The sequence below is a fragment of the Schistocerca piceifrons genome, chromosome 10 (assembly GCF_021461385.2).
Source record: "Schistocerca piceifrons isolate TAMUIC-IGC-003096 chromosome 10, iqSchPice1.1, whole genome shotgun sequence".
Taxonomy (NCBI): Eukaryota; Metazoa; Arthropoda; class Insecta; order Orthoptera; family Acrididae; genus Schistocerca; species Schistocerca piceifrons.
In genome coordinates, this window is record NC_060147.1 from 21,504,880 (window position 1) to 21,531,131 (window position 26,252).

General features: G+C 43.4%; 1 protein-coding gene across 1 annotated transcript in view; it reads right to left on the reverse strand.

Annotated features, from left to right (window-relative positions):
* LOC124719041 (vacuolar protein sorting-associated protein 13) overlaps nt 1-26,252 on the reverse strand; it is a 447,369-nt gene that overhangs the window by 273,835 nt on the left and 147,282 nt on the right. Inside the window, exons 25-27 of the mRNA XM_047244711.1 lie at nt 24,730-24,898; nt 14,369-14,511; nt 7,637-7,725 (exon numbers count right to left, since the gene is read on the reverse strand). Of these exons, the coding sequence (XP_047100667.1) occupies nt 7,637-7,725; nt 14,369-14,511; nt 24,730-24,898 (401 nt within the window). The remainder of the gene's footprint in view (nt 1-7,636; nt 7,726-14,368; nt 14,512-24,729; nt 24,899-26,252) is intronic.

The following is a 26,252-nucleotide window of genomic DNA, read 5'->3' on the forward strand; positions in this document are numbered from 1 at the left end:
CTAAAATACAGAGAAGAGTAATAAATTATGAAACAGAATAACTTGCAGTAATTATCCCCAGGAGGCATAATGCGTCATCCTGCTGATAAGGCAAACATAAAAGTAGAAATGATGAACTCACTAGCTTTCAGAGCTAACAGCTTGTTCATTGAGGATGAGAAAGAAATTCACTGGGTAAGGTTGAAAGGGAATGGCAGATTATTCAAGCCTAGAATGAAAAATACCTCTCTATAGTGAGGATGAGTGCTTGCTGGCTGCCGAACATGCTCTACAACATGACTCAAGAGACCAGATTCTCCCACCCAATACTAGTATTCTCTTAACTCTGGATATCGGAATTTGCCTGCAACCCATCTTCACAACTTCTTGGATGTAAATTCGTACCTTCTCAACTTTCACCGTCACCATCACCATCTTTTGCATTTTGTTTTTATTTATTATGCCTTATTTAATTATCTTCTTCATTACTTCTGTTTCTCATTCACCCCCCTCCCCCCCTCCTCACCCCTCCCCCCCTCACAACAAACAAGACGTGGGCGCACAAAACCCTTATAGAACTGCAGCAAGGAAGCGGGATGTATCTGCACCCCAGTTCTTCCTGTTCAAGCACTTTATGATATTCAGCACTTCACAGGCTCGTGTTTTGAGCTTCTTGAGATGTGGCAACCAAACAAGTTTGCTATCAAATAAGAGACTTAAAAACCACACCGTCTCCTTAAACATCACTGGACAATGGGTAGCTGGAAACAAGTGAATCAGAGTGATGAATCAAGCTTTACCCTGCAACTATCCTACGGAGGGTCGTCAGTTTGGCAAATGCCTGGAGAATGTCGCATGCCATCATATGTCATATGGAGGAGGGGGTGTTGGTGATGTTTTCCATGGTTAGAGTGTGGACCCTTAACTGTGCTTAAGGAAACACTAAATTTGGAAGAATATGAAAGAATTTTACAGTGTAGTGTACTGCTTACAAAGACAATGACGGTTTTAGCGGCATGACAATGCACCTGTCACGAAGCAATGTTGGGAGGCAATGGTTTGTGGACAACAACATCCCTGAAATCGACTGGCCTGCATCAACCTGAACCCAATGGAACATCTTTGGGATGAATTAGAATGCAGACTTCATTCCAGACCTCAATGTCCAACATCACTATCTTCTCTGGTTTTGGCTCTTTAAGAAGAATGGGCTGCCATTCCTCCACAGACATTTTTTTTTTTTTTTTTTTTTTTTTTTTTTTTTTTTTTTTTTTTTTTTTTTTTTTTTTTTTTTGTGGGTTTCGGGCGCACAACGTCAATGGTCATTAGCGCCCTGACTACTCTAAGAATGCACCGCGAGGCACAAGTTGACAACAACAACTAAAAGGGAAAACACAATAAAAGACAGACTGACAGGCGTAAGATTAAAACAACATCATCAAATGTCCTTAGCGAGGTTCGTCAAATTGATAAAACAAAGAACACGAGCAGCTGCTCGTGGGTCATCCGCTAAAATGGCATCTAAACTATTAGGCAGGTTAAGATCGAGGCGCAGTGTGGTAAGATCTGGACAGGACATTAAAATATGTCTAACCGTCAGCAAGTGCCCACATGGGCAGAACGGCGCCGGCGCAGCCGTCAGCAGATGGCGATGGCTGAACCGGCAGTGTCCAATTCTTAACCTTGCTAAAACGACCTCCTCCCGCCGAGAAGGGCGTGAGGAGGACGTCCAAGCCACGGGAAGAGGTTTTAAGGCCCGAAGCTTGTTGTCGGTAAGTGCAGCCCAGTCGGCATGCCACAACGACACAACGCGCCGACAAATGACCCTGCTAAAATCGGACGAAGGGACACAACAAGAAGCTGTCCGAGGCTGGAGGACCGCAGCCTTGGCCGCGGCATCTGCAGCTTCGTTCCCAGGGATACCGACATGGCCAGGAACCCACATAAAGCTAACCGGCGTACCGACGTCCACCAGCTGCTGAAGAGAGCGTTGGATCCGGTGTACGAAAGGGTGAACCGGGTACGGATCACTGAGGCTCTGGATGGCGCTCAGGGAATCTGAGCAGATGACATAAGCAGAATGTCGGTGGCGGCAAATGTAAAGAACAGCCTGGTAGAGGGCAAAGAGCTCAGCTGTGAAGACCGAACAATGGCCATGGAGCCGGTATTGGAAACTTTGTGCCCCGACAATAAAGGAACACCCGACCCCGTCATTGGTCTTAGAGCCATCTGTATAAATGAAAGTCATGTTGTTGAACTTCGAACGAAGTTCCAAAAAACGGGAGTGGTAGACCGAACCGGGGGTGACCTCTTTTGGGAGCGAGCTGAGGTCGAGGTGAACGCGGACCTGAGCCTGGAGCCAAGGAGGCGTGCGGCTTTCGCCCACTCGAAAGGATGCAGGGAGTGAAATATTAAGGTGTTGAAGGAGGCGACGAAAGCGAACTCCAGGGGGTAGCAAGGCAGAGACATACAACCCGTATTGAAGGTCAAGAGAGTCGTCAAAAAAGGAACGATAAGATGGATGGTCGGGCATTGACAGTAGCCGACAGGCATACCGGCAAAGCAGTATATCGCGCCGGTAGGTGAGTGGCAATTCGCCAGCATCAGCATGAAGACTCTCTACGGGACTGGTATAAAATGCTCCGATCGCAAGTCGTAAACCCCGATGTTGTATGGAGTTGAGGCGGCGTAAGATGGATGGCCGTGCAGAGGAGTATACGAAGCTCCCATAATCCAGCTTGGAGCGGACGATCGACCGATATAGACGAAGTAGGACGGTTCGATCCGCTCCCCACGACAGACCACTGAGAACACGGAGGACATTTAAAGAACGGGTACAACGGGCGGCCAAATATGACATGTGGAGACCAGCTAAGTTTCCTGTCAAATGTAAGGCCTAAAAATTTGGTTGTCTCCACGATTGGGAGAGCAACGGGACCGAGTCTTAAGGACGGTGGGAGAAACTCCTTGTATCGCCAGAAGTTAATACAGACCGTCTTCTCGGCAGAAAAACGGAAGCCATTGGCGACACTCCAGGAGTAAAGACGGTCAAGAGAACGCTGAAGACAGCGCTCCAGGACACGTGTACACTGCGCGCTGCAATAGATGGTAAAATCGTCCACGAAAAGGGAGCCTGATACATCAGCTGGGAGGCAATCCATTATTGGATTGATCGCGATGGCGAAGAGAGCGACGCTCAAAACTGAGCCCTGTGGCACCCCATTCTCCTGGCGAAAGGTGTCGGACAGGACAGAACCCACACGTACCCTGAACTGTCGATCCATTAAAAAGGAACGAATAAAAAGAGGGAGGCGACCGCGAAGGCCCCATGTATGCATGGTGCGGAGGATGCCCGCCTTCCAACAGGTGTCGTAAGCCTTCTCCAAATCAAAGAACACAGCCGCGGTCGGGCGCTTCCGCAAGAAGTTATTCATAATGAAGGTCGACAAGGTAACCAAATGGTCAACAGCAGAGCGGCGCCTACGAAATCCACATTGTACATTGGTAAGTAGGCGTCGAGACTCGAGCAGCCAAACCAATCGAGAGTTAACCATTCGCTCCATCACTTTACAGACACAGCTGGTAAGCGAGATAGGTCGATAACTGGAAGGCAAGTGCTTGTCCTTCCCCGGCTTAGGAATCGGGACAACAATAGACTCGCGCCAGCATGCGGGAACATGTCCCTCAATCCAGATGCGATTGTATGTACGAAGAAGAAAACCTTTACCCGCAGGAGAAAGGTTCTTCAGCATCTGAATATGAATAGAATCTGGCCCTGGAGCAGAGGACCGTGATCGGCCAAGTGCGTTTTCGAGTTCCCGCATGGTGAATGGGGCATTATAACTTTCACAATTCGAGGAGCGGAAGGTAAGTGGCCTAGCCTCCTCTGCCTGTTTGCGGGGGAGGAAGGCAGGGTGGTAATGAGCGGAGCTCGAAACCTCTGCGAAAAAGCGGCCGAAGGCATTAGAGACAGCCTCAGGGGCCACAAGGACGTCATTCGCGACCTTCAAGCCAGAAACTGGTGAGTGGACCTTAGTGCCAGATAGCCGGCGCAGGCTACCCCAGACAACAGAAGAAGGAGTAAAACTGTTGAAGGTGCTTGTGAAAGCAGCCCAGCTGGCTTTCTTGCTTTCTTTGATAATACGACGACACTGAGCACGTAATCGTTTATAATTGATACAATTCGCCACTGTAGGGTGGCGTTTAAAAGTGCGTAAAGCACGTCGACGAGCACGTAAAGCGTCTCTACATGCTGCGGTCCACCAGGGGACCGGTACGCGACGTGGAGAAGAAGGAGGGTGAGGGATGGAATATTCAGCAGCAGCGAGAATGACTTCCGTGAGGTGTGCGACCTGACGATCGCAGCTTGTAAAGGTTTGATCCTGAAAGGTCGCCCTGGAAGAGAAGAGCCCCCAGTCTGCTTTGGAGATGGTCCAACTAGATGAGCACGGAGAGGGAGTATGCTGCAGGAGATGGATAACACACGGGAGTGGTCGCTCGAATATGTATCAGAAAGTGCATACCACTCAAACCGGCGTGCAAGTTGGGGAGTACATATAGAGAGGTCTAAATGGGAATAGGTGTGAGATGTGTCCGAAAGAAAAGTAGGGGCGCCAGTATTGAGGCAGACAAGATCGAGCTGGTTGAAGAGGTCTGCTAACAAGGAGCCCCTCGGGCAGGATGCTGGAGAGCCCCAAAGGGGATGGTGGGCATTGAAGTCTCCAGTTAACAAAAATGGTGCAGGTAGCTGAGCAATAAGTTGCATCACGTCTGCCCTGGTAACGGCAGATGACGATGGAGTGTAAACAGTACAAAAGGAAAACGTAAAAGTGGGGAGAGTAATGCAGATGGCAACTGCCTGCAGGCCGGTGTGCAACGTGATGGGATCGTAGTAAATGTCATCCCGGACCAGCAACATAACCCCTCCATGAGCTGGGATACCTACCACAGGGGGTAGGTCAAAACGCACAGAGGTGTAGTGTGCCAAGGCAATTTGATCGCATGGGCGTAGCTTCGTTTCCTGGAGGGCTACGACAAGCGGACGGTGCAAGCGGAGCAGCAACTTCAAGTCCTCTCGGTTGGAGCGAATGCTGCGAATATTCCAGTGAATAAGTGCCATCGTAAGAAAAGAAAGATGAGAGAAGTGGTCACCTCGAAGGCCGCTTAGGGCCTGGCTTCGAGCGAGCACTGCCGCCGCTATCAGTAGGCGGACAGTCATCGTCCATTGGGTCTATAGGGTCATCGGCCATCTCGGGAGGATGGCCGGGAGGGGGAGCTTCCTCCGCCAGTGAACGGCCAGATGTACGGCGACCAGCGGTGCGGCCAGGCGAAACGGATGACGGCCTGGGGCGGCAGCCGCTGGGTGGCGCAAGAGAAGAAATGCGCCGTGGCGGGGAAGGAGAACTGTGCTTCCTATGCGCCTTTTTGGAAGGACGTGTAGTGGAAGTACCGGTCGAAGGCTGTGAGGTCGAGGTACGGAGGAAGTCTGCACGGGATGGTTCCTTCTTGAAGGCCCGTGCATCTGACTTCGGTGTCTTCGTCTTAGCAGAAGCTGAAGAAGGTGCTCGTGTCTGCGGGGTGATGGGAGGAAGAGGAGACGTCGACCGCGCGATCTTAGCACTGGCCGAACGGACGACCGTGGTGCTGAAGGTCAGATCGCATGTCTGGGTTGCTACCTCCCGGGTAGTCCGAGGAGAGGCGAGGACAGTACTGTATTTCCCCGCTGGGAGCAGCGTGGGCTTCCTACTAGCCAATAGCTTGCGAGCAGCCGAGGTGGACACTTTCTCTTTGACCCGAATTTCCTGGATACAGCGTTCTTCCTTATAGACAGGACAGTCGCGGGAGGATGCGGCATGGTCACCCTGACAGTTCACACAACGAGGAGACGGAGGTGGACAGTCACCCTCATGGGCATCCCTGCCACAGGTGACACATTTAGCCGCATTGGAACAAGACTGTCGAGTGTGATTGAAACGCTGACACTGGTAGCAGCGCGTAGGTGTCGGGATATAGGGGCGAACAGAAATAACCTCGTAGCCCGCCTTGATGCGCGATGGCAGCTTAACACTATCGAAGGTCAAGAAAATTGTCCGGGTCGGTACAAGGTCATTGTTGACCTTTTTCATGACCCTATGGACAGCCGTCACGCCCTGCTCAGCGAGGAATGATTGAAGCTCCTCGTCAGTCAATCCGTCGAGGGAGCCAGTATAGACCACACCACGAGACGAATTCAAAGTTCGGTGGGCCTCCACCCGGACAGGGAACGTGTACAGGAGGGTGGCCCGAAGCAGTTTTTGTGCCTGAAAGGCATTCTCAGTTTCTAGTAATAAGGTGCCGTTACGCAACCTGGTACAGGATTTGACAGATCCGGCTATGGCATCTACACCCTTCTGAATAACGAAAGGGTTGACAGAGGAAAAATCCTTTCCGTCCTCAGTTCGAGAAACTACGAGGAACTGTGGGGCAGGCGGTAGTACTTTTGTCACTGTTGGCTGGTCACGTTTCCGTTTTTGGGTCGAAGTCGAAAGAGATGGAGTAGAATCCATTGCGGAGGAATCCCCCATGATTGCCAGCGTCTCCGATGGCGCGCTCCTTCCTTGTGGGGACCCTCTCAGAGGGCACTCCCGCCTTAGGTGAATGTTTACACCTCAGGTCACACCTCCCGAGAAACAGACGGAGGGACCAATCGGCATGGTCAGAAGGTATCAGCTCAGGCAATCACCCCTCCCCGGGCCTGGCCTTTACCAGGGGGTACGCGCGTGCCTTACATGTCTACCCAGGGCGGGGACTTACGCGTTACCCCGTCACCGGCTACGCGTGCGAACGCGTGGGTCGGCCTTCAGGCACGCACAGGGAGGAAGGAAGAAGAGGAAAAAGGAGAGAGAGAGGGAGAAAGAGGACAGACTGTCTCAAACGCCGAGGCGGAGACCAGAGAAGGCAAGGAGAAGAAGGCAATGAGAAAGCAAGGGGAAGAAGGCAATAAGAAGGCAAGGAGAAGAAGGCAATGAGAAGGCAAGGAGAAAAAGGCAATGAGAAGGCAAGGAGAAAAAGGCAATGAGAAGGCAAGGAGAAAAAGGCAATGAGAAGGCAAGGAGAAAAAGGCAATGAGAAGGCAAGGAGAAAAAGGCAATGAGAAGGCAAGGAGAAAAAGGCAATGAGAAGGCAAGGAGAAGGCAAGGGAAAGAGTAAGGAAGACAGTGAGGTGGAGAAGAGCAAAGAAAGGAACCAACAAAAGGAAGGAAGAAACGAGAAGTGAAAAAACCAAAAGGACCACGATGATAGGTCGTGGAACCGTCCGTCTCCGGACGCAGGCGCGAACTACCCCCGTGAGGGGGATGGACTCCTTTTAGTCACCTCTTACGACAGGCAGGAATACCGCGGGCCTATTCTAATCCCCGGACCCGCAGGGGGGTCCACAGACATTTGGACACCTCACGGAAAGTATCCCCGGCAGATATGAAGCCATCATAAAAGTGCAGGGAGGGTATACCCCATGCTAATGTCTATTAAAAGGTATCCAGATAATTTTGATCAGATACTGCATTTTGAAAGCGAGAATACTTTCAGCAGTTCTAAACATTTTGTATTGATTTCATACATAAAAAAATTAAAAAAGTAAATAATTTGAGAACTGCTCCAAATCCACTTCTATTCGTACCTTATGTGGCCCTTCAGTGACAGGACATGCAGCGTGAAGCGAGCAAGGCCCGCATTGTCGCAGCGCAGCGGAGAGTCCGGCCCGTCCAACTGCAACACAACACGACCATAAAACAAAACAACCGTGCTATACTATGTACCCACTACAACCTCTAATGGCTGTAGCAGTTTATATATTTAATAACTGGGTTGTTTTGAAAATCAGCCTTATACAAACACAATTAGTTCATTGTTTTATTTACCTAGACATGTTTCAACACCTATGCATCATCTTCTGTGGGTCAAATTTTTTATTTCTGTGAAGTATGATATCATATTTATAATAATTTAGTTGCTGTAGGCCTAAGAATTACAATATGTGCAATTTGCTTCATTTTGTTTAGACACACCCTAAAATTACATCACTAACTGAACTGTATTATTATACATTGGTTTTAGTGTTCGTTTTTGTCTTTTTTCGACAGCGTGTCATCTGCAAACTAGCCGTGAAGAAAACTATTGTGTATTTGTGAAGATCTGTTTTGTGGATAGAGGTTTTGTGCATTTCTGCACTTACATTTTTGTCCTGTTTCATGTGTCTAGTTGGTGTCTCAACCAAATTCTATTAAGTGCATTGCTTTCATGTAGAGTATGTTGTCAGAAGGGTCTGCTCAGATCACGTTTTGCCACATTTTGTGAAAATGCATGTAAAGTGCAGTAGTGAGTGGAAATTTGTGAAACACTGAGTGAAAACAATGCACTAAATAGCAGATGATCGAGACACCAAACAGAAACATGAAACAGGATGAGAAATATAAGTACAGAAACAGAAATAACCTCTACCCACGAAACAGATCTTCACAAATACACAATAATTTTCTTCATGGCTAGATTGTAGATGACATGTTCTCAAAAGAATGATGAAAACGAACACTAAAACCAGTGTATAATAATACAGTTCAGTTAGCAACGTAATTTTAAGGTGAGTATCTAAACAAAACAGAGCAAATAGTGCATATTGTAATTCTTAGGCCTACAGCAGCTAAAGTATTAAAATTTGATATTGTACTTTATAGAAATAAAAATTTGACCCGCTGAAGATGACACATAGGTGTTGAAACATGTCTGGGTAAATATAACAATAAACAAATTGTGTTTGCATAAAGCCGATTTTCAAAACAACCCAGTTTTCAAATCGCAAACGCGGAAGAACATAAAGAGGAGCTTCAAAACTTAGTAAAATGAGTATAATTTAATGATTTGGAGTTAACTCCATTAACAAAGCAAAATATTATGACTTTTATAAATTCCAAATTACAGCTTGATGATTGTGTCATAGAATTTCACCTAACTCTGGAGATTGCTGCCAATCATAAAATGAAACATCACCTGGAAATGATAGCATGATATTCCTTTAACTCAGTAAAATAATATATGCAAATTAATGAAATACATTGTTGCAGTGATGAAACATGTAATTTAGAGTCTTAATAGAAACAGATTCTTTCCTGTCTTTGTATAAAATTATTCATTTTTATTCCATGTAAATTTTTATGTAATTTGGGAAGATGTATGTAAAAACTTTAATTGTATACATCAAAATTCAATACGTAACAATGAAAATAATTGTTTAAAACCATATAAATAGAGGAGATTTGTGCGCCACGATATGTCAGTCTTAGGTCAGTCTCAAGTCAATCTTGGACCAAATTTTGTTTCAACAGCATGTAGTCAGATTTTGTACATTCACTGCTGAACATCTAGCTTGCAAAATAAAATTCTCAGTGAACAAGAAGTACTGATAGTTATTTCTACCATTGCATAATTCCCGTATGGTGACACAGTAACATCAAGATGAACCTACGGCAGCATTAAGAAGCAGCAACCCGGATTACAAAAGATACTTATTATTTTATTGTGGAGGATATCCATAATAAGATGTGGTAAATTAGTCATTATTTTTGCCATGTTATACTAAAAGTGTTGATTCAAGTTTTAATGGCGGTTTTGTTGCATTCTGTTTGAGTGTATAAATAAAGTTCATTTATTCTTGCTACAGGGGCACGTCAACTGGTGGGGATCTCTTGACCCTGTCACAAAACAGGGGCATTAAATGTATACAAAGAAGGGCAGTTCAAATTTTCACAAGGTTCTTTTACTGGTGACGGAGTGTAACACAAATACTAAAAATCCTTCACTGACACATTCTACGAAAGAAGCAGTAACTTTTATGAGAACATAGGTAGAAAATTTCAAGAGTAGTCTTCCAGAATAGAAAATATGAATATTCTTCATCACATCAGGTACAAATCCTGTAGATATCACAGAATCAGATAAATAACAGTTTCTGCAACTGTGTACAACTAGTCATTCTTCCTATCCTCGACCTGTCAGTAGAACAATGGAAAGAATCTGCTGACCACTTTGAAGTATATGGTAGAGGATAAAGTATGTATATTTACAGGTGGAAATGCTGCACTCTGCCTAAACTTCATTTTTGGTCCATTTGGACACCTCCTTGGAGAACTCCCAATCTCTCACTGAGAGCATATTGTGGTATTAGGAGGGATCCATTCAACTTTGCACTCAGGATCAGGGCAGTTTATTCACAAAATGTATTTCACATTAGAGACAATGACAGCCTTAGAAATAAGAACTGCACTGATAAGTCTAACATCTCTTCATACCCGAATGACCGCAACTTTGCACTGTTTCAAGTTACTCATAAGTGAAATGCAATGCTTAAAATTTAACCTCTGTGCGCATGTTACTGGAACTCTAATCTTCATCCTCTACTTTTGGCAACACTTTTAACATCAAATTTGTATCAATGTTAGACGCACCCATACGACAAACTATTTTAAATATTTGTGTCTGGGGAAAATTTGCTGCTCTTGCACTGCTACAAAGGGAAATTACAATAGTGCTCAAACAGGAAAAACATAACACTCACATACCTATCTGAGTTTTTACCACGAACTGTAGACCCACCCTCAACATCAGATGACACTCAATCCATTCCATTTGCCTCTCCTACCTAAATGTATGTACAACCTCTAGGTGGGCTTACTTTTGGCATCAATATACAAGGGTTGTTTGAAATGTTCTCAGAACAGAAAAGAAAAGAAAAGAAAAGAAAAGAAAAGAAAAGAAAAGAAAAAAGGTACTTAAATCACTGAAACTTTATTTTATTTTTCAATGTAGTCTCCTTGTAGATTAATGCACTTGGTCCAACAATGTTCCAGTGCCTTGATCCCATCTCAAAAATGGAGTTTCCTCCAGTCCTGCAAAATAGTTGTCAACTTTGGCTATCAGTTATTTGTTGGAAGTGAATCTTCATCCACCAAGAAAAATTTTCAGTTTTGGGAAAAGATGGAAGTCCAACAGAGCCATATCAGGTGAATAAGGCAGGTGTGGCAAAAATTTACACCTCAGTTCGTGTAATTGTGCCATGCTGACAGCACATGTGGGCATGCATTGTCTTGATGGAAGAATACTTTCTTCCTTTATAAACCTGGCCTTTTCTCACATATCTTTTGTTTCAATTTGTCCAGGAGGTTAGCATTGTATTCTTTAGTAATTGTTGCCCAGTGGGCATATAATTTCCATACAGAGTCCCCTTCGCATCCCGTTACACTGATACCATGACCTTTCCCACAGAAGGTATTGTCCTTGCTTTCTTTGGTGGCAGAGAATTGGCATGTTTCCACTGCTTTGACTGTTGTTTTGTCTCTGGAGTATAGTAGTGCACCCAAGTTTCATCTGTTTCTCCAACTGGCACAAAAAAAATCTTGTTCGTTTCTCCTGAAAGATTGTTCCGATATGTCCATTCTCAGGCGTCTTTGATCCAGCGTCGAGAGTCGCGGCACCCATCTTGCAGATAATTTTTTTCATTTGTAATTCTTCAGTTAAAATGTGATATACCCTTTCAGATGACATCTGGCAAGCGTGAGCAATTTCACGCACTTTCAATCGGCGATCCTATGTGACAATTCTGTGCTCTTTTGTAATGATTTCTAGAGTAGTGACACATCTCGGCTGACCACAATGTGGATCATCATCTAAGCTCTCCCGACCAAATTTAAATTCATTTATCCACTTGGCAACAGTTGAATATGAAGGAGCAGAGTCCACAGCGTATACTGTAAATTGACACAAATGTCATTTGCTTTCATACCTTTGTTTACGAAGTACTTAATCACTATCAGGTTATCCTCCATTCAGAGGCTGTTGCACGCAACGACTGTTATATTGATTTGTAAATAATAGATTTCAGTTATCAGTCATCCTTTGGAATTTTTATCGGCAGATCTAGATTTCAGCTAGAAACTAGCCATTCTCAATGCACTATCAGTTTCGATCAATGCATGTAATGGCTGTTGGTCAGGTTTCATTCACGGTTCATTGAATGAACTGTGGATAAAGCCCGACCAACAGGCATTACATGCATTGATCAACAACGATAGTACATTGAGAATGGCTAGTTTCTAGCTGAAACCTGGATCTGCCAATAAAAATTCCGAAGGATACTTGATCACTGCTCGAATATCGATTTTTTCCATCTTCATAAATCACTACGCGGGAACAACAACAGAGCCACATCACCGCCACAGCTCTCTTCCGAGAGCACTGGATGTGGCATGTGTTTACAGTCAACAGTCCAATGAATATCACGTGAACAACTCATTGCGTTAGCACTGACCTCTCGTGGTGATTTCCAGAACTTTTCGAATCACCCTTGTAATAACAAATTATGAGCGAAACTTTATCAGATTTGAATGGCTCAAGTGTTTGACATAACACTAGTGCATGTGTGAATAGGAAAAGGTAACTATCCTAAACAGAGTTTGATTTAAAATTAAGTAATTTTCACGGGGACTATTGCAGAGTGAAACTAAATAGAGTAAAAATAGTTTTGTAAAGACAATGGCCACTGTGAGTGTGGACTGAATGATTGTCAAGCTGAAAGTGCTATCTAATGGACAGTAACCTTAATTAGAAGCACCCTTGGCTTCATTATTAAATATAACCTAGAACATTATGTTACCTATTAAATTTATGGGGACAATGCCATAAACTATAAAAATCCAAACAAAGACATATACATCTACTTCTATAGTCTACAAATCAGTGTGAAGAGCACGACAGAGCGTACATCTAAGTTTTACCAGTAATTAGGGTTTCTTCCTGTTCCATTCTCGTATGGAGCACAGGAAGAATAGTAGTTTAAATGGCTCCTTGTGTGTTGTAATTAATTTAATCTCCTGAGGAAAAGATTAATAAACTGTGGTTTTAGTTGCCCGAGATTGCAGTCGTGTGTGTGAGTTGCATTTGCGCGAGTGTGTGTATGTGTGTGTATTGCTGACAAAGACCTTAATGGCTAAAAGCTATAATTGAGAGAGTGTTTTTGTTGTGCTGATCTACGACTCAGCATCTCCGCTATATGGTGAGTAGCAACTTTCCTTCTCATAATAGTGTTAATCTTCTTCTTGCAATCCCGACACGAGAAATAGAGTCGTCATTTACAGCTAGTCTTGAAACTCTGTTACTAGACTTTCTCGGGACGGTTCATGTCTATCTACAAGATTCTTCCAACTTAGTTCCTTCAGTATCTCTGTAACACTCTTCCAAGGATTAAACAAACATGTGACCATTCATAATGCCCTTCTCTTCATCTGTTCAATATCCCCTGTTAATCCTATTTAGTATGGGTTCTACATTCAACAATGGGTTGCACGAGATATTTGTAGGCATTCTCCTTTGTAGACTATTTGCCTTTTTGCACAGTATTCTAGCAATAAACCAAAATCTACAATCCAGGTATTTGCAGAAGTTGGGCGATTCCATCTGTGACTCACTGATATTACAGTCATAGTATACTACATTTTTTCATTTTGTGAAACGCACAATTTTACATTTCTGAACATTTAAAGTGAGTTGCCTATCTTTGTACCACTGCACCACATTTTGGGGTTTCTTCCTATTTCATTTGTGTATTGAGCATGGGGACAACTGCTTAAATGCCTCTGTGCAAACTGTAATTAGTCTTTGCAGTCCTCACAGGAGCCATATGTAGCCAGTTGTATATATTTTATATAAAAACAAAGATGAGGTGACTTACCGAACGAAAGCGCTGGCAGGTCGATAGACACACCATCGACCTGCCAGCGCTTGCGTTCGGTAAGTCACCTCATCTTTGTTTTTATATATAATTTTTCCCACGTGGAATGTTTCCGTTTATTATACAGTTGTATATATTCCTAGATTTTACATTTAGTACTGGCTCTAAATGCTTTGGAAGCAGGCTTTCATGAGATAGTTGACGTAAATCTTCAAGCATCTGCCAGTTTGAGTTTTTCAGTGACTCCGTAATGCTTTCCCATGGGTCAGACAAACCTGTCACAATTCGTGCTGCTCTTCTTTGTAAGCATACAATAGCTCCTGTTGGTCCTATCTGGTATGGGTCTAACAAGCTCCAGCAATATTCTAGGATGGATCGCACAAGCATTTCCTAAAGCTGAATTTGTGAAGACTGAGCAGTTCAGGTGCCAATAATGCTTGTGGACACACCATCTAAGCGGAGTGTAATGCACAGTGTAAACTAAATAATTCTCCTATTCGTATGCACTTCCCACAGCCCACATACCTGAAATGCGCCAAAGAGCAAAGTAGTTATTCACTGCAAGTAGTTCATATCAGAGGAGGTTATCACCGATACCATCTTTACAAGTGAACAAAAATGATCCACACTTACAGCTTTCAGTCCACCGGTGTAGAGGTCAATGATGAGGTTTTCCATCGTGAACGTGAACTTGAGAGATGTCGTCACCGCGGCTGTTTCAGCTTCTGCTTCTGCTTGTGAATCTGAGACTGATGGTTTCTGATATATCTGAGGAACTGTTACAGACAATGAAATATATTACAATTTAAAATAAAAATAAAAGTTCCTAAGTATTTTTAAAGTTCACAGATATTGTTACAAGCAGTATGACATCTATTGCACAAGTTAACATTGGACTGTAAGTACACTACTAGCCATTAAAATTGCTACACCACGGAGATGACATGCTACAGACATGAAATTTAACCGACAGGAAGAAGATGCTGTCATATGCAAATGATTAGCTTTTCAGAGCATTCACTCAAGTCTGGCGTCGGTGGCGACACCTACAACGTGCTGACATGAGGCTCGTGTAAGGAGGAGAAATGCACACCATCACATTTCCAACTTTATAAAGGTCGGGTTGTAGCCCATCGCGACTGCGGTTTATCGTATCGCGACTGCGGTTTATCGTATCGCGACTGCGGTTTATCGTATCGCGACTGCGGTTTATCGTATCGCGACTGCGGTTTATCGTATCGCGACTGCGGTTTATCGTATCGCGACTGCGGTTTATCGTATCGCGACTGCGGTTTATCGTATCGCGACTGCGGTTTATCGTATCGCGACTGCGGTTTATCGTATCGCGACTGCGGTTTATCGTATCGCGACTGCGGTTTATCGTATCGCGACTGCGGTTTATCGTATCGCGACTGCGGTTTATCGTATCGCGACTGCGGTTTATCGTATCGCGACTGCGGTTTATCGTATCGCGACTGCGGTTTATCGTATTGCGACATTGCTGTTCGCATTGGTCGAGATCCGATGACTGTTAGCAGAATATGGAATCAGTGGGTTCAGGAGGGTAATACGGAACGCCTTGCTGGATCCCAACGGCCTCGTATCACTAGCAGCCGAGATGACAGGTATCTTATCCGCACGGCTGTAATGGATCGTGCAGCCACATCTCGATCCCTGAGTCAACAGAGGATGTTTGTGAGACAACAACCATCTGCACGAACAGTTCGACGACGTTTGCAGCAGCACGGACTATCAGCTCGGAGACCACAGCTGCGGTTACCCTTGATGCTCCATCACAGACAGGAGCGCCTGCGATGGTGTACTCAATGACGAACCTGGGTGCACGAGTGGCAAAACGTCATTTTTTCGGATGAATCCAGGTTCTGTTTATAACATCATGATGGTCGCATCCATGTTTGATGACATCGCAGTGAACACACATTGGAAGCATGTATTCATCATCGCCATCATGGCGTATCACCCGGCGTGATGGTATGGGGTGCCATTGATTACACATCTCAGTCACCTCATGTTCGCATTGGCAGCACTTTGAACAGTGGACGTTACATTTCAGATGTGTTACGACCCGTGGCCCTACCCTCCATTCGATCCCTGCGAAACCCTACATTTCAGCAGGATAATACACGACCGCATGTTGCAGGTCCTTTCTGGATACAGAAAATGTTCGACTGCTGCCCTGGCCAGCACATTCTCCAGATCTCTGACCAATTGAAAACGTCTGGTCAATGGTGGCCCAGCAACTGGCTCGTCACAATACGCCAGTCACTACTCTTGATGAACTGTGGTATCATGTTGAAGCTGCATGGGCAGCTGTACCTGTTCATGCTATCCAAGCTCTGACTCAATGCCCAGGCGTATCAAGGCTGTTCGTACCCAGAACAACCACCTCTGGCCATAATGATTTCTCAGGATCTATGCACGCACATTGCGTGAAAATGTAATCACATGTCAGTTCTAGTATAAGATATTTGTCCAATGAATACCCTAATATCATCTGCATTTCTTCTTGGAGTAGCAATTTTAATGGCCAGTAGTGTAATGTTTTAGTAGTATTCATTCAACTGTGGTAACTTTATTTGCACTGTTTCAGCAGCAGTTGTACAAAGGCATTTCAGTGAATACTCACAGCGGAAGTAAGGAGGGAAGACTAGGGTTTAGTGTCCTGTAAACAGTAAGGCTATTAGGGACAGGGCACAAGCTTGGACAGGGAAGGAAATCTCAAACGGAACCGTCTCAGTATTTACCCCAGAGTGATTTAAGGAAATAACAAAAAACATAAACCTGGATGGTCATTCAAATTCACTAAGCTCTTACACAATGCATTCACAACTACACATAACAGTGTTCTGACCGTGACCCACACTTGCAACATATTGAGGAGATTTCACAGTGGCCATTCGTGGCCAAATACAAAAGTGCCACCCGCAGGCTCAGCCAGCACCTGCATTTATGTTCAAACGTGTCTTCCTCACAGTGTTTCCACATGTGTGTCTGACCCCTGTAATTTATGAACTAATACAATTTGGCTCAATGACACAGATTTAACAGTAGAAATTACAGTAAAGATGAGAGCTCCCGTCTTTCAAAATGCAACTGAAATGTGATGCTACTAAGGGTACTGCCGTTACAAATTAGTGCTGATGGCACGGCCATCTTTTCCTCCAGACGGACGACAGGTATTCAAATTTTAACATCGGAATAATATCTAAACTTTTAACATCGTGACCTCGTCCTCACTTTCTTTCAATAGACCAGTGTTTTAAGAGATTAATGCAAACAGGCAACCAGTTTCACATTTGTCCCCAAGCACCAGGCCACGACAATATGTGCTTTCTGACAGTCTTTTTGTCGTGCCTTTCTGCGTCCCAGCATCTCCGTTGTATGCTGAGTAGCAACTATGCTTTACATGAAACTGTCCTGTGTTAAAGTTGTTTACACCTGTGAACTACTCATCTGTGACCCTTGCCACCACTAGAATGATTCACCATTCACCCTGTGCTCTGCTTATATACAGGGCTATTACAAATGATTGAAGAGATTTCATAAATTCACTGTAGCTCCATTCATTCATTAACATATGGTCATGACACACTACAGATATGTAGAAAAACTCAAAGTTTTGTTCGGCTGAAGCCGCACTTCAGGTTTCTGCCGCCAGAGCGCTCGAGGGCACAGTGAGACAAAATGGCGACAGGAGCCGAGAAAGCGTATGTCGTGCTTGAAATGCACTCACATCAGTCAGTCATAACAGTGCAACGACACTTCAGGACGAAGTTCAACAAAGATCCACCAACTGCTAACTCCATTCGGCGATGGTATGTGCAGTTTAAAGCTTCTGGATGCCTCTGTAAGGGGAAATCAACAGGTCGGCCTGCAGTGAGCGAAAAAACAGTTGAACGCGTGCGGGCAAGTTTCACGCGTAGCCCGCAGAAGTCGACGAATAAAGCAAGCAGGGAGCTAAACGTACCACAGCCGACGGTTTGGAAAATCTTACGGAAAAGGCTAAAGCAGAAGCCTTACCGTTTACAATTGCTACAAGCCCTGACACCCGATGACAAAGTCAAACGCTTTGAATTTTCGGCGCGGTTGCAACAGCTCATGGAAGAGGATGCGTTCAGTGCAAAACTTGTTTTCAGTGATGAAGCAACATTTTTTCTTAATGGTGAAGTGAACAGACACAACGTGCGAATCTGGGCGGTAGAGAATCCTCACACATTCGTGCAGCAAATTCGCAATTCACCAAAAGTTAACGTGTTTTGTGCAATCTCACGGTTTAAAGTTCAAGGCCCCTTTTTCTTCTGCGAAAAAAACGTTACAGGACACGTGTATCTGGACATGCTGGAAAATTGGCTCATGCCACAACTGGAGACCGACAGCGCCAACTTCATCTTCAACAGGATGGTGTTCCACCGCACTTCCACCACGATGTTCGGCATTTCTTAAACAGGAGATTGGAAAACCGATGGATCGGTCGTGGTGGAGATCATGATCAGCAATTCATGTCACGGCCTCCACGCTCTCCCGACTTAACCCCATGCAATTTCTTTCTGTGGGGTTATGTGAAAGATTCAGTGTTTAAACCTCCTCTACCAAGAAACGTGCCAGAACTGCGAGCTCACATCAACGATGCTTTCGAACTCATTGATGGGGACATGCTGCGCCGAGTGTGGGAGGAACTTAATTATCAGCTTGATGTCTGCCGAATCACTAAAGGGGCACATATCGAACGTTTCTGAATGCCTAAAAAAAACTTTTTGAGTTTTTGTACGTGTGTGCAAAGCATTGTGAAAATATCTCAAATAATAAAGTTACTGTAGAGCTGTGAAATCGCTTCAATCATTTGTAATAACCCTGTACTTTCCTTATGTGTCAAGTGCCTACAATGCCACTAGGTGGCATTCTGTTTTGCAGTGGGCAGTGGCCATACTCCGGGATGACAATCGTGGGAGAGCAATACGTACATAAACAGAGGGCGGTAGTATCGTGTACACGAGGTATAAAAGGACAGTGCATCGGTAGTGCAATTATTTCTACTTGTGCGATTAATGTGAAAAGGTTTCTGATGCCATTATAGCCGCACGACTTCGAACACAGAACGGTAGTTGAGGATAGACGGATGGGACATTCCATTTAGGAAAGTGTTACGAAAGTCAATATTCCGAGATCGAGAGTGTGCCGAGAACACCAAGTTTCAGGCATTACCTCTCAACACCGACAACCCAGTAGCCGACAGCCCTCACGTAATGACCGGGAGCAGTGGTGTTTGCATAGTTTTCAGTGCCAACACACAAGCAACACAGCGTGAAATAACCACAGAAATCAATGTGGGACCTACACTAATGAATCCATTAGGACAGTGAGGCAAACTTTGGTGCAAATGGGTTACACAGCGGACGACCGACGTGACTGTCTTTGCTAACGGCACGACATCACTTGCATTGCCTCTCTCGGGCTCGTGACCTTATCAGTTTGAGACTAGGTGACTAAAAACCCGTGGTCTGCTCAGACGAGTCCCAACTTTTGTCGGCAAGAGCTGACGGTAGGGTTCGATGTGGCACAATCTCCACGCAGCTGGGACCCGAGTGGTCAATAAGGCACTGTGCGAGCTGGTGGTGGCTCCGTAATGGTGTGGGTTGTGTTTACACAGAACTGACTGGGTCCTCTACTCAAATTGAACTGATCATTGAGTAGAAATGGTTATGTTTGACTGTTTGGAGACCACCTGCATGGACTTCATGTTCCCAAACATATCACCGTGCCACAATTCTTCTCAATTGGTTTGAAGAACATTTTGGACAATTCGAACAAATGATTTGGCCACAGAGATTGCACGATGTGAATCCCACCGAACAATTATGGGACATAATCTAGAGATCAGTTTGAGCACAAAATCCTGCACTGGCAACATGTTCGCAGTTATGGATGGCTTCAAATGTGAACATTTTAGGTTTTCTATTACTGTTACTGACATCAAATGAAACAACAAGTTTAGTGTTAACATCACCAGTGGCTGGTAACAGTAAACTTATTGTTTCATTCGATTACGGATGGCTGTAGAGGCAACGTGGCTCAATATTTCTGCAGGGGACTTCCAACAGTTTGTTGAGACTGAGTGATTCTTTACAATGTGCAAAAGGAGGTCCAACACAATATTAGGGGGCAACCCATTACCTTCTGTCACCTCAGTGTAATGTTTTTGGTTTATCAGTGTATTACCAGCAAACCCCTGTTCTTTAACTAGCTGAACTCCCATGTACAAAATATCTCTAAATCTTTGATTACAAATGACTTACCGAGTTAAATATTTACTTTATGCATGTAAGCGAGAAAAAGTTTAAGAAACATTTAAATTATGCTTAAAATTTGTTAGAAGTCACTAAGTGCTCTCACACTGATGAATATTGAAATTTGACAACATATTTAGAAATTTTTAGATGAATGATGTTCATAACATTTAGTAGTAAGCGTCAGGACAGCCCACTGTGGGAGATATTATTATAATATGTTGCACAAGAGAGAGATTCTTGAACCCACTACTTATACTGAACATCATGGTGAATGAGTGTCTCCAGCTGCTGTGTGGAACCATTTGTCCCTGGTGGCAGGCTTTAAAGATGTTTAGAAGACAAGGAAAAACGAAAAAAAGATCACGGTTAAAAGGAATGCTGTGACAAATGACCTTTGAATTGACTTGTTGTTGTTGTTGTCGTCTTCAGTCCTGAGACAGGTTTTATGCAGCTCTCCATGCTACTCTATCTTGTGCAAGCTTCTTCATCTCCCAGTACCTACTGCCGCCTACATCCTTCTGAATCTCCTTAGTGTATTCATCTCTTGGTCTCCCTCTACGATTTTTACCCTCCATGCTGCCCTCCAATGCTAAATGTGTGATCCCGTGATGCCTCAGAACATGTCCTACTAACCGGTCCCTTCCTCTTGTCGAGTTGTGCCACAAACTTCTCTTCTCCCCATTCCTATTCAATACCTCCTCATTAGTTATATGATCTACCCATCTAAACTTCAGCATTCCTCTGTAGCACCACATTTCAAAAGCTTCTATTCTCTTCTTGTCCAAACTATTTATCGTCCATGTTTCACTTCCATACATGGCTACACTCCATACAAATACTTTCAGAAAAACTTCCTGACACTTAAATCTATACTCGATGTTAACAAATTTCTCTTCTTCAGAAACGTTTTCCTTGCCATTGCCAGTCTACATTTTATATCCTATCTACTTCGACCATCATCAGTTATTTTGCTCCCCAAATAGCAAAACTCCTTTACTACTTTAAGTGTCTCATTTCCTAATGTAATACCCTCAGCATCACCTGACTTAATTAGAGTACATTCCATTATCCTCGTTTTGCTTTTGTTGATGTTCATCTTATATCCTCCTTTCAAGACACTGTCCATTCCGTTCAACTGCTCTTCCAAGTCCTTTGCTGTCTCTGACAGAATTACAATGTCATCAGTTCAACCTCAAAGCTTTTATTTCTTCTCCATGGATTTTAATTCCTAGTCCAAATTTTTCTTTTGTTTCCTTTACTGCTTGCTCAATATACAGATTGAATAAAGTCGGGGAGAGGCTACAACCCTGTCTCACTCCCTTCCGAACCACTGCTTCCCTTTCATACCCCTCGACTCTTGTAACTGCCATCTGGTTTCTGTACAAATTGTAAATAGCCTTTCGCTCCCTGTATTTTACCCCTGCCACCTTTAGAATTTGAAAGAGAGTATTTCAGTCAACATTGCCAAAACATACAACTAACTTCTTGTCTTGCTTTTGCCCAAGATACATACACATCATAGGTACAAAACAGTCTGTCAATCCGCTTAGTATACACGCTTGTGTTATTAAAGGAGGTGTGAACAGAGAAAGTTCGAAGTTCAATAGCTTATGTCATTCAAGTGGTTTTCGGGCAATTAACACTCTCTTTCAGCACCCACCCATGTGCAAAGATGTGAGGTTCTATGAAAATTGCTGGAACACTGTTGGGTGGAACTCACTAGCAGGTGTACCCCAGCAAACATCAAGAAAAGGAGAACAAAACAATTCTTATTTACCCTGCAGTAGTCGCACATGGACTTGCAGCCTGCACGAATGTATTTTTTCCTTTCCTTTTAATCTCTCTGGACCTAGGAATTACATGACCAGAGTACCTTCCTGCAATTTACACTAATACATTCCTCCTTTGTTTCATCTGGACAAGGGCAGCAGTGGTGGAATGGTCAATGGACTGATAGTCCCAAGCAAGCAATGCCATTTGACATAATTTGCACCATTGACTTTACATGAAATAGTAATAGAGAAACTGCTACACACATATTAAAGCTGTTTATTCTATGGTGCTCCTGTTAATGTAGTGTTACTCTGTACAAGTTGCAGTGTTCTGTTAGATACACATCAATTAACTGCACTGCTTACTTATATTTGTGGAATGGAATTGCCAATTGAATCTGCAAAGCTAAATAAGCATCTAGAGGGTTCAAATATCTTTGCAAAACAGAAATGACAGTTACTTACAACAACACAAAAGGAGGTGCAGGCATGTGGGATAAATTGTGCGCTATCTACAACAGCCTAAGATGTGCTCACCGATGGCGGACTGTCATATTTTATTCCCTACTGTATTTTGGAAACATCAATTCCTTAACAATTCTTGCTGCTAACAAATGAGACAGCTGCATTGGACAAGGAGATTTTCTGTGCCTGTTACCTCACGACACCATTCCAGAATGCATGTGAGTTCGAGATTCCATTAAAATTTAACATAGTAAATTATATATTCACAACTAGCTGTCACCTGTGAGTGTGCTCACACATCAGTATTTTTGTTATGCTGATTGATGGGGAGCAAGTAAGCTGGCTCTCTGTATACAGTGGTGTTAAGACATACATATAAAAACCTATGCAGTGCCTGTATACCGGCCTATAATGAACGAGTGTCTGGTCATTTTGCTGTATGTTGAATCTGAAAGCATGCATTATATTTTCTAATTATATTTAAAAGATACCTCAATTCATTACACTTGTACAGAGGCAGAGCTTATTGGGATTATACTGGCGCAATTAGTATTGGATGTGAGATTCTTTCACAAGAGCAACACATACCAACCATTTATCCTTTCAATTTCATTGCATTGTACTGCTACATTGTATCTCTGTCCCATTAAAATGACAAATTTATGATTAACATAGTCAATCATCAAATCCAGCCTCACCAAAAGTCTGAGTTATATTGTAACAAATAAGCCCTCACTCACAAATATTAAGTCAAAATTAAATATTTGTGACCGAGGGCTTATTTGTTACAATATAATTCTGACACGGTCACTGAACCTTAGCAGCTATGTTCAAAGTTTTAAAAGTCTGAGTCTTCAAGCATCTCTGAGGTTGTAGGAGATGTGTGACAAACAGCATCTAAAATGCAACAAGCTTGTGATTGTTCTAATGTCTCTGAAGCTCATAAGGCCACGTGATGATCTGCATCCACGTTCCAGTGGACACGAGATTGTTCGGAGGTTTGTTGTGTTAGAGTAACCAACTCAACTCGAGCTCTCTTTGACCGATGCACTAAATCAGATTTACGTTTTCAAGACTTAAGGTAATAATTTTAAATCTGCGGGCTTACCATTGGATTTTATTGTTGTATCTCCACAGAAAGTCTCCAACTACATAGCATCTCACTATCATAAACCACGCACACAGTAACATTGGATTACACTGTCACAGAATGATATATAAACACTAAGAGTCACCAACCATCACACCAGCATTGTCTGCATCCCACACATGTATAGTGTATTTAAATATGTTGATAATACTCAAACAGTTAATACACTTTCCTAAGGTAACCTATGATCTTCCTCAAGATTCAAGCTATCTCCATATCAAATTTCTTCAGACTTGATTCAGGGGCAGAGTTGTGAAAAAGCAGTAGATCGAGTTATTTTCACATTTAAGAGCATTGGTACTGATACGGATGCATGAATGAAATGTGTTTAGAATTTTGTAAGCACTATATTGAGTATCTTACACAGAACATATCACCCAATAAATGTATTTTTGTACATATGATAAAGTTCAAAAGTGAAAGAGTAAATAGCTTTTTCAAAGAGTAAGTTTTTTCCTAATGCATGTAATATTCTTCAAATCAATAAATATCTCGCACTACACACTTTGTAAAGTGGTCTATGTTCTCCTACCAGGTTCAAGGTCTCTCTAACCAAATTTAATCGAAATCTGTTCAGCAGCTTCAGTTAAGAAAACTTAAACAGAATTACTTTCGTGCTTACAATATTAGCAGCTACGGATTGAACACGTAGAGGATTGAATATGTGTTGTATTTATCACTTTGAATCATATTATGTAGAACATACGAAACAATAAATGCATTTTCACAAACAGGGTAAAGTTCAAAAGTCGAAGAGTAAATAGCTTTTTCAAAAAAGAATAATTATTGTTCCCTATTTCATCTTATATTCTTCAAATTAACAAATATGTTTTACTACATACTTTGTAAAGTAGCCTATGTTCTTCGTCAGTGTTCAAGCTATCTCTAGACCTAATTTTATCAAAATCTGTTCAGTGCTTTAGTCATGAAAACATAACAGATGACATTACTTTCACATTTATAATATTAGTATGTATTACTTTGGTTAAGTTCTAGTTATAAATGTACATTTACTGCCTTGTGAACCAAGTCTGCAGTGACTACTAATGGTACAGAACGTAGCACAACTAGTGGAGGGTTAAATAATGCTAGTGATCTAAAATATCACAGGGTTACAGATCGCATAAGCGGCTGAGAGTGTGGGTCATACTTAAATTTAAAAGTTGGCACTGACAATCATTGAATAGCCAAATATGATAAGTAGTCAACTTTTCCCCCCTGTCAGTCCCAGGCACAGAAAACCTGGACTACTCCAAATCACACGACAGTAAGTAACTAATATTACAGGGAGACTCTTACCATTGAGCGTGGTAGGCCTCTGATCCATTCGGGACGTTCCACCATACTCCCAGTCTGTCTGAGACGGCTTACTTTTGACTGTCGGCTTCGGTTGCTCAGGCTGACCCTCAGCGAGATTTCCCGTCAGGACACGCATCACCATACGGTAATCTTCTTGGCTCAGATTTACCTAAAAAAGGAAAGGTATTTTCTCAGTAAAACTTATGTCCACATTAGCTATGCACAGCTGCAATAATACAAACAAATGAAGTACATCACATGAAGAATTAATATACAGGGTGTTACAAAAAGGTACGCCCAAACTTTCAGGAAACATTCCTCACTCACAAAGAAAGAAAATATGTTACGTGGACATGTGTCCAGAAACACTTACTTTCCATGTTAGAGCTCATTTTATTACTTCTCTTCAAATCACATTAATCATGGAATGGAAACACACAGCAACAGAACATACCAGCATGACTTCAAACACTGTTACAGGAAATGTTCAAAATGTCCTCCGTTAGGAAGGATACACGCATCCACCCTCCGTCGCATGGAATCCCTGATGCACTGATGCAGCCCTGGAGAATGGTGTATTGTATCACAGCCGTCCACAATACGAGCACGGAGAGTCTCTACATTTGGTACCGGGGTTGCGTAGACAAGAGCTTTCAAATGCCCCCTTAAATGAAAGTCAAGAGGGTTGAGGTCAGGAGAGCGTGGAGGCCACGGAATTGGTCCGCTTCTACCAATCCATCGGTCACCGAATCTGTTGTTGAGAAGCGTACGAACACTTCGACTGAAATGTGCAGGAGCTCCATCGTGCACGAACCACATGTTGTGTCATACTTGTAAAGGCACATGTTCTAGCAGCACATGTAGAGTATCCCGTATGAAATCATGATAACGTGCTCCATTGAGCATAGGTGGAAGAACATGGGGCCCAATCAAGACATCACGAACAATGCCTGCCCAAACGTTCACAGAAAATCTGTGTTGATGATGTGATTGCACAACTGCGTGCGGATTCTCGTCAGCCCACACATGTTGATTGTGAAAATTTACAATTTGATCACGTTGGAATGAAGCCTCATCCGTAAAGAGAACATTTGCACTGAAATGAGGATTGACACATTGTCGGATGAACCATTCGCAGAAGCGTACCCGTGGAGGCCAATCAGCTGCTGATAGTGCCGGCACACGCTGTAAATAGTACGGAAACAATTGGTTCTCCCGTAGCACTCTCCATACAGTGACGTGGTCAATGTTACCTTGTACAGCAGCAACTTCTCTGACGCTGACATTAGGGTTATCGTCAACTGCACGAAGAATTCCCTCGTCCATTGCAGGTGTCCTCGTCGTTCTAGGTCTTCCCCAGTCACGAGTCATAGGCTGGAATGTTCCGTGCTCCCTAAGATGCTGATCAATTGCTTCGAACGTCTTCCTGTCGGGACACCTTCGTTCTGGAAATCTGTCTCGATACAAACGTACTGCGCCACGGCTATTGCCCCATGCTAATCCGTACATCAAATGGGCATCTG